Source organism: Somniosus microcephalus, chromosome 34, assembly GCF_052327205.1.
Source record: "Somniosus microcephalus isolate GS21.2 chromosome 34, FLI_Smic_1.0, whole genome shotgun sequence".
In the NCBI taxonomy this organism is placed as follows: Eukaryota; Metazoa; Chordata; class Chondrichthyes; order Squaliformes; family Somniosidae; genus Somniosus; species Somniosus microcephalus.
The window spans coordinates 24,266,037-24,276,034 of NC_141020.1; the positions used below are offsets into that span (position 1 = coordinate 24,266,037).

General features: G+C 47.0%; 1 protein-coding gene across 1 annotated transcript; it reads left to right on the forward strand.

Annotated features, from left to right (window-relative positions):
* The first annotated feature begins 1,545 nt into the window (after positions 1–1,545).
* Positions 1,546–6,285, forward strand: LOC147096884 (maestro heat-like repeat-containing protein family member 1). Its single transcript, XM_085973145.1, has one exon. The coding sequence runs from the start codon at positions 1,546–1,548 to the stop codon at positions 6,283–6,285; it is 4,740 nt and encodes a 1,579-aa protein (XP_085829271.1).
* Positions 6,286–9,998: the final 3,713 nt, after the last annotated feature.

Consider the following 9,998-nt stretch of genomic DNA (forward strand, 5'->3'; position numbering starts at 1 on the left):
GTCCTTTGGGCCTGGTGCCAGAGGATGACCATATCCCAGCAAGGGGACCAACACCTTCAGAAAAGAAATTGAGAAATCGAACGCTAACGCTAACTCCAACCCCTAACCCGAAACCCCAAATCATGCAGTGTCAACAGTGCAATGCAGAGCCGGCTGTGTGTCAATAGTCATTGTGACATCATCGGCGCTCGTTGTGAGGTCACTGATGGCCGTTGTGATGTCACCGATGATGTAGGTCGGCGGTGTTGTCAATAGTTGCTTCGAGAAAGAATTGACGCCCCATTATAACTGATACACGTGACTGCAATCCGTGCACCCCGTGATTAATTATTGGACTGAACCCCGGTAATGATGCTGTATAAGGGAGACATTACGAGCTCAGACTCCCATTGCTGAGCTTCACCCATTGGGAGCTCATCATGGGAATCTGGGGCATGGAGGGTCAGTGCACCCGGTCAGGAACACAAATTCATAGAATCCACGCTTAAATCTGTATTATTTATCATTAGCTTTCCAAAAAATAATTTTAAAAGCAGTTTAACAATCAACCCATAAATGCAGGACTCAATCAATTGTGAGGTCACCCTCGCCAGTGAGGTCAGCACCTGGCAGGTCATGTGACAGCTCGAGCCACAAGGCGTCACAATGAAATTCGTGACTTCACAAAAGCAGGAAATAATGACACCGCCCCTTTTCCAAATAAAGTTGTCGGCTGTTTGGTCATCCAGCAGTTAAACTTTGGGTTTGACCACGAGGAGAAGGAGGGAGCGAGTTTTCAAAAGAAACTTTTTCAAAGCAATCAACCAAACTCTTTAAAATATTAAATAAGTTCAAGACCATCGAATTAGGAATCTACAAAGAAAAGTCTGCATAGGACGGACATCTGTGAGTGTGAGAACATCCACTCGCAGGAGAGAAAGAGCCCGTGTTAGGGTGGAGACATCGAATCGTCGAAACATCAAATCGACAAAATAACACCAGCAATACTGGTGAAAATCTGTGAGTGAAACAGAGCTCTGTGTTGTAACACACAGTGTGCTTATCACTAGGGCACATTGTCTGAAACAATTGGTTTCAAACAGATTTTATTCACACTGAGCTAAATTTATAAAGAATTCAAGAACAAGAAATCTGCTCTGTATTTCCAAAAAGAATTGAGAATTAAACGGCTACTTTTGGAGATTTAAAGCATTTCTGGCTGGTAAGGGAGGAAAGGAAATACAGAAAATAAACCGATACCAAGAACAAAAGTAAAACTCTACCAGCAAGGAGCCGAAGTCTCTGAGCCGACAGTGTGTTAACCATAAACAAACACATTTAATATCAGAGGAGAGAAGTGTCGGAATGGTGACTAACAGAATGGAACATTCGATGAGCATGATTATGAACTTGCTTTTCGATGAAGATGAATTTGTTCAAATTAGATTATCGGAGTCACTGCGAAAACTAGGAAGCAGCAATCATGAAATCGTACTTTCATTCTGTCGTGGGTATCTTACCAGAAACAAACTGCCATCGGTACAATGCTCTGCCTCACTAACGGCAATGACGTTGATAGTAAAGGACAACCTTGAACACTTACGCCAACCGTTGGCTAAAAAACTGACCAACTTGGCTTTGACGGACATGACCAGATCGGAGCCTGTGAGTATTCAACATCAGGAAGCGACAAGTAGCCTCCTGGTTAGTCTGGGAGCCAGGTTTCCCATTCCCATTTTCAAGCAGATACAGTCAGTGTGCCAACCATGGACCCAACTGCATTTCTACATGGTGCTGACACTGGCAAGGCTGTGTAGAGCAAACGTTCATTGCACGGTACCTCGACTCAAGCCGGTCTTGAAAAACATGCTTCCCATGCTGCATAGAGTAACCGATGGGGAAATGAAAAGGACTCTCTGTGTTGCATGGGGTCTTTTTAGTGACAGCATTCAAGAATACCTGTCAAACACAGAGAGAGCCCCAAAACCTAGACTGAAGAAGAAGATATTCTTCTGTGAGATTTCTATGGCTTATGACCTACTTTTTAATTCATGGCTGCCCACAAAAGAGCCCAAGGTGAGCACAGCAGTAGTAGAAGCAGTAGACAAGATCATCCATTTACTACCCGATGACAAACTAGAGAAGGAGCTCCCCAACTTAATTCCAACCATTCTCTCCATGTACCAGGAAACCTCTCCTGATCCTTGTGTCACTAAGAGTCTGTGCAGTATACTGCGCACTGCCATAGAGAGGAACAGTGATGTACTAGTGACCCAACTGCAGAGTCTGCTGATCAATTTACAGAACAAGATCTGTATTGTGATGGAACACCCCACCGACCCCTTTTCTGGGAAGCAGCTAAATGAAATCCTTTGCTGCTTCGGAGTTCTAGCTCCGGCCTTTACAAGCCAGATACTGGAGTTCCTTCAGATGCAACTGGCAATTGACAATGACCAAATTCAACTTGGGGCACTGGCCGTACTGAAGTACCTTCTCGATACTGTCCCTTCAAACATGGAAAGTCAGAAGAATCAGATTCTGACTTGCGTACAACTACCATTTTTAACTAAGAATAACAGAGTGAAGGGACTACTTGCACAGGTAATATATACTATGGCCAGTCACAATTACTTGCAGCTAGAGGGAGGAAAGGAACTGGTGGAATTTATCATCCAACAGTGTGCTGTGCCCACCGAGGAGAACGAGGAGAACAGACAAAGCAAAGAGGGGCTCTGCAATGTAATGGCGGATGTGACTACGGAGAATGATTTAAGGAGACTGTGTGAGGGATTGATGAAACTGATGACGGTTTCTTTACCGATTGGTGATGTCCTCTGGTCCTACCTATTGGAGTTTGTGATCCCAGTAAAGTACACTGACGCCTTTTCTACAGTCTGCGGTTCCTTAGTATACCTTGGAATAAAGAAACTGGAAGCTGGGACAATAAAATTTGTTGTTAATTGTGAGGACCATTCAAATCTCCCTGAGCCTCGTAGACTACTGACGCGGCTATTGACTGTGTCTTCTTCTCTACGCCATGGAAAAGGCAGAGGTGCTCCTGCTCTGAGCTTACTACATATCCTGGGAATGAACATCCACCCAGCAGCAGTGAGAGTCTGGGACAAGGAACTCCCAATTTTAGTGAACTTTCTGTGGGAGAATTCAGAGCAGTCCAATCTCCAGAAGGAGTGGGAAGAGAAACTGTTGGGGGTTTTGTCCCAGACGCTGGAGGCAATCGCAGATGAGGTGTGGATGGTCCAGCTAATTGAAGAAATGACCAACTGCATTCACACCTTTCACCTGTCTCCAATAGAGAGGGGTTTTCTGTACAGGTGTTTAGGCAGAGTGCTCCGACTGACCAAGCAAAAAGAAATCTTCAAACAAGTTCTTCAGGAGATGCTACAGAGTGTCCAGCACAATGAAGATTTAGAGAGAGACAGGGTAGCTGCTGGAATTGGAGACTGTGCTGTAACCCACTTAGACACCACGCTCATCACACTGAAAGGTTTCATCAAGTTCAACAGTTCAAAGACACCAAGATCCTTCAACCTTATCAAGCACCAAGGTGACAATCAAAAAATAAATATTAAAAGCATGCTCATTTTATGCTATGGACAGATTATGTCACGTTGTCCTCGGGACCTCATTCTGCCCAGAATAGAGACCGACATTCTGCACAATGTGCTGTGCCTTTTTAACACCAAGATTTTTGGACTGAAATCTAAGGTGAAGGACTTAACACTGAAGTTAAGTTTGATCAAGACGGTTACACTGTTGGCCAAAGCTATCGAACCCAGTGAAGAACACACCCCCTACACTTTGACCAGAAAGACAGAATTGCTGAACTGCATGCAGGAGCTGATCGCGGCCGAGCCAGCAGAGACAATGACCACTTCCCTTCGAAAGTCTGCCATGGATGCCTGTGCATCCCTCATAAAACTGGAGCCTTCAATGAACAGCAACAGTGAACTAATTAGCATCTGTTGGAATAGTGTCTTCAGCTTACCAGATTTGGAGACCAGCAGTGCCAATGAAAGTACCAACATGGACATGGCAGAGAGACAGAAGCTTCACACTAAGACAATGGCCTCTCTGCAGAATCTTCTGGAGGAATGTTTTCTTTTGGATTTGTCTCCTGATGGGCTTCATTCTATATTCAAGAACATGGAGACTGGGATCCAATCCATAAAGGGCCATGAGCGAGAAAAGGCAATGAAGACTACTTTACAGCTGGTGATGTTTTACCTGGAGAAACTGAATGTTAGCAATAAGGTGCCATCCCATAACTTGGTGACTATTATTGGATGTGTGGGGCTTCAATGTGCAGATCCATCGCAAGTTGTAAGGGAGGCGGCCATTGAAAGCCTGTATGGATTGCTTTATATCCAGTTACACCTCGAAGGGTTTCCTGTGGGTCATCAAGATAAGGAAGTGGAGCATCTGAAAGCCATCAAAGGCGGGTTCAACCAACTTACCAGCCAGGCCCTCTTTCAAACGTGCACTGATGTTGGTAAAGTCCTATCTAAGTGTATAACCCATGATCAGCTGAACACTCTACTCTTCACCATCTTTAAAGGGCTAACAGACAAGCAGCGGAACATTTCCTGCACAGCTTCTATTATCACAAATGTCCTCATTGCCGAACGTGGAGCCGCCCTTGCTAACATTCAGGGAACAATCAAAGTATTGTGCAGTCACTTGTGCTCAATTACTGAGCCACAGGTGACAAATGCAGTGACGCATTCGATCTCCATTCTGGCGTCACACCATATGCCAGCAGTTTTGTCCACTCTCCTCACTTACCCTAGTCCACCTGACAGGTACATTAGTGACATATGGAGATCACTACTGTCAGATAATGCACAAGCCACAGCCGCAACCAACTACCTACTGGGCAACTTAAAGTCATTGTATGACGGCGGCAGAGATTCCCGTGTCAGAGACGCAAAAGATTCAGCAACTCAGCAGCCTTTAGCCGTGCTCTGTGCTCTTCATGAAGTGGTACGAAAGCCTGAATCAGGGGAAGTGATAAACATTCTATACCCCCAGTTCATCAGCACCCTTCTGATTCATCTCAGCTTCAGTGTCTGGGCTCGGTTTCCTACCAACTTTCTGAGAATTCCAAAGGGTGGGAACACCTTGCTCCCGACTCTGAAGCTGAATGATGCTGACGCTTGCCATTACTCAACTGAGATACTTCGAGCTGTCCTGACACAGGCAAAGGGCGATGATACCATCATGAGAGAACTGGGAGGATGGGACCTCATCGTGAGTCCAAGAAAGCACCATGAGGGGGTTACACTGCTGGCAAGCACATTGACCGTGTGTGCTGCCCCTCATCTGATCAGCATTGTGGAGCAACTCACTCCTTTCCTTGTCAACATAGGGGAGAGTCTGAGAATCACAATAGCTGCCTTCTTTGGGGAGCTTTTAACTCATTCAGTGGTGTCGGACTTGTTGCTGACGGATACTCTTCTAGAGAGTTTGTTTCTATGCTTAAGTGATGAGTCCCTTATTGTCCAATGGCTCGCTCTACAAGCTTTGGGAAATGCTGCAATCGGAGCTTCTCAACAGATAGACAAACACTGCGTCAAACTGTTGTCCACAATGATATCTGTGATTGACGAGAAGTCTGAACCCAAGAATCTCATTGCTGCTGAGGCAATGTCGAGCATGTCCAACGTTCTAGATCAGCTCCAGGAGGATTATACAAATCCCATTCTTGGCGATGTAGCACTGGCAGTTCAGCCTTACTTTGAACATCAACATGAGAAAGGGAGAGCTGCGGCGTTTAATGTTCTTGGGAAGCTGATCAGATTTGGGACTGTGGAAGTTTACCCTCCAATAAAGGAGCACACCAGCTACACCTTGATCAGTTTGCTGCTGCATCTCAACGATGAGAGCAATGAAGTCATCAAAGTCTGCAAATCTGTGCTGCATTCCGATGGTCCAGTAATGGAGTCTGAAAACATTTGCAAGATGTTTCAAGAGCTTTCCTTGGAGGAGACCACCCTGGATTATGAGGACTATTTAAGCAAAATCTCCAGGCATATTGCCACAGACTTCCCCAACCAGATCACCTTGTACATATGTAGGTGTTCCATCTTCTTCAGGAATGTGCTACCTCAGATCAGAGGAAACGCAGTGACGTTCCTCGGTTTCCTCATGGACAATGCACCATCATATTTTTACATATCAAAGTCTGCAGGTCAGACTTGTGACGAGATTATTGCCTTGCTGTCAGATCATGTGCAAGATGTCAGAACGAAAGCAGCCAAGGCGATACGATACCTCTACATGTATTAGATACCATTAGAACAAAATTATTGTAAGAGACTTGTTTGTATTGTGTTTGGAAATGAGTCTGAAGTAGAGGAATTCGTATATCGAAAATGGCCAAAAGGAGGGGAGGGTGTGGAAGGATCAGGGCCTGTGCATCATTGAAATGGACGTGTGCACCTCCCTGAATGGTCCCAATGTTCTCCACCCTTTATACGGTCGGGCTGACCTGTAAGAATTCGCAATAATTTACAGTTCTGAAGATTAATTTTTTTGATTAAAGAATCCCTGGGCATTGTGCTTTTAAATTTCCAGGGATAAAAATGGCTGTCATACCACATGGCTGAAGACAAAGGGCAGCTTTCTGTGTCTGGAAGTAAGGATCAATGGAACCAATCAAATGGGTGTCCGCACCCCCCCAGCAGCAGGACAATCGATGCCTGTTTACAAAACGTTACCACAGGACAATGCTTTGTTTACAAAGCAAGTGAATGCTATTAGCATTTGTTTGTATAGCGAGTGGATACATCTAAACTGCAGAAGAGACTTTTGTATCTTGAATGGGATCCGTTTAAGAATTGAATGGGTCTAAATCACCTAGCATTCTGGACAATAGAGCAGTTGTATTTCCCTTTTGTTTCAGCCCAGGGAGCTCCGGAAGACTCTAACCCAGTCCAACCACTTTGAGTTAGCCAATCACAGCTTTCTCTTGTGTATTGGACCCTTTGGGCGGGGAATTTTGCACACAGCCCTTGCAAAGCAGAATGGCAGGAGCTCACCAGGTATAAAGATAGCTGCTGAGAAGCTATCTCTCTCTTTTTCTACTTCGCTGGGCCACAGGTGAGCAGGGTGTTCTGACTCCTCAACAAGGCAACCGAGCAGGAGTTTGGGGCGGTGATTTAAGGGAATTGCTAAGATTGTTTAAGTAACATTGTAGCCATTGTATCCCTCATTTTCACCGTCTGCAACCCCCTGTTATATAGTTTTGCTGTAATTACTGTGGTCGTGCGGTATAGTTTATTCTTTGGATTGTAGTTTATTTAGGTAATAAAACTTGTTTCTCTCATTCAAACCACTTGTCCATTTTAATATCATTAATTATAAGTTCCTCCACTCAGAACTGAAGGAGGGGTAGCGATTCGAAACCGCTGTTTGTGAATTGGTTTAGAGTGCAGCAGCAAAAATACTGCTGACCAGGTGAATTACTGTAAACCAGGTAAAAGGTTGGAATTGGTCAGAGCTCAGAGGCAAAGGCTGCTGGCCAGGTAAATTACCTTAAACCAGTGAACAGAAGCCCCCCCTTACAAATGGCGAACCAGGTAGGAGTCGAAGCAGTTTTTGATTTAATAAGTGGTCTGGATCTGGAGAAAGCATCAGCTATAGTTTTTCTCGTTGTTTTCAGTATGTGGGTAGCCCTGCGGATGTTAGCAGCAGCGTGTAGGCTGACCTATCATGGTATAGGTGGCTGGGTTAAGAAGGGTGAGAAGAGGGTGCAGGAGGAGGTTGAAGAGGCCAAGAATCGGGAGTCCCAGCTTGAAAAATGCCAGGCGGAGGTAGAACGCCTCAGAGAGGTGTATGAGGCCAGAGCTAGTGGAATGAAGGTGCGGGAGAATGCATGCCTCACACTAGAGGTCATGAAATGCCAGGCATTTATAGAGCGCCTTGTGCAGGAAGTCACAGAGGCAAGGGACTGTGAGATGAGGCTACAGGAGGAAATCGCACACCTCACCCAAGAAGCTAGCGAGGGAAAAAGCCATGCAAGGAACAAGATAGAATTCCTAAAGTACCAAATTATAGGAGTAAAGAGGAGCGAGATGAGACTGCGGGAAGAGAATGCCTGCCTCACCTCAGAAGAGACAGAGCAGGAGGAGAAGTTTCGGGAAGGAAAGGCAGCTTATAAGCTGGCCTGCACCCTAAGGTTTAGTCAAGCAGATCATGGCCCCTGTAGGGCACCCCCTTTAGAATTGTACCTTTTAGTTTATATTGCCTCTCCTCATTCTTCCTACCAAAACTAGAGCCTTCATGGAAAGCATTGGGCCAGTAATTCCGGTCCCAACGCGTGAGTACAGATGGGGTATTCTCACGGCTTTAAAGGCATCAAAGGGGATGATTTGTCTGATCAGCCCGAAGGCAGGTCAGCTGGACTTTACTGGCAGCCCAAGTAGAACCATCCCACAGGCAGCACCCAGAACGATGCTGGATTGGGAATTAGAGACCCCAAGACCGCAGCCCACAGCTCCGAGTCTTGAGGAGCTCTGGCAGCGAGGAGGGGTGGACAATGGGGTGGTAGGAGAACACCAGCAGGTCCGCTAGGCAGGTGGGGACCAGGACCAGTGTACCCCCTCCAACAACGGAGGTACGGTCCACCCGTGAGGAGTGAGCCTGAGAATAGGAATCCTCAGCCCACAGCAAGTTCGAGTTCACAGGCAAGCACTGTGGCTTGTGTGGGGGGAGGAGCCATTCATGTTCAGAGTAAGCTGTTTAAGCCAGGGAACAGGGAAGGAGAGTTCTGGGACACCTGTAGAGCAGGTCCAGTAACAGAAATCCGGGACAAGGGAGGCACACAGGGGATACTTTTGGCCCCAGAAAAAAGGCAGGTCCAAAATTCCCCTGTTAAAGCCACCTGGGTGAGGGAACATGAGTTTGCTGTCCATGCAAGTTCAAGTTCACCGCCTGTAAATGCAGGCACTGTGGCCTGTTCAAAGGGACCAGCTTCTCAGCCAGCTTCTAGAGTGGTCCCCCCTCATGATGTGGGACCCTCTGGGGGCAGGGATAGCAATCCCTCTTGCAGGAGATATAGCGGGGGGAGCTGACACCAGGTTTTAAACATGGGGAGGAAAATTTCCAGCCACCAGCAGCGGGTGGTGAGAGTATACCTGCCCCCAGCACAGGAGTGGGCAGGGAAGAGCAGACAAACCCAGAGAGAGATTTGCACCGGCAGGCAGCCAGGTACATTATACAGTGCGGGCTATTTGGACATGGGGGAGAAGGTTCCCAGCCAGCTGGGGCTGTGACCCAAGCTCAGGGTCCACCAGCCAACGTTTCCCCCATAGAGACACCCCTCAGAAGGTCTCAGCGGGTGCCCCAGCCTAAGAAAGCATGGTCACCCTCTTTACAGTGGAGTAGGGTGGTCTCCCGAGCCAGGGAAAAGCCAGAGAACAGAGGCCCCCACTCAACAGCCATAACCTGCGAGGGACCAGAGACAGGAGGCAGTCCAGCTTCGCTGCAGCCAGCGGCAATCTGCGACGGGGCCAGAAATTAGCCTGGCCGTCCAGACGGGCGGCATTTGTATTATAGCTATGTGTGTGTATATAGCTTGCTTTAAGGTGTAAATTTTAGTTTCATATAACTAGCCTTAAGTTTAAGTTTAAAGAGTTTAAGTTTACATGTGTGCCGAATGTTTGTATTTTGGTCCGAGGCCAAGGGACCCGACCATGTCTCCACCTAAGGCAGCAGGTCAGTGAGACCTGGCTGCATGTCCTTTTAGGTTTTTGCAGGAGATTGGAAATGAAGCAGCCATGTTCGCCCAGCCCAAGCTGGGCATCGAATGAAGATATGGAGACAGAAGGTTGGGGGTCACCTCGCCACTGGACAAATCCAGGAGACCCCGCAGCGATCTTCGGGAAAAACCGGACAGGGTCCGGAGGAATTTGCCTACTCCTCCTATGGGGAGGAGATGGCCCCAGCTGGGTGGGGCACGGCCCCCAACCCAGCACTATCATGACCGAAGTTCACTTGCG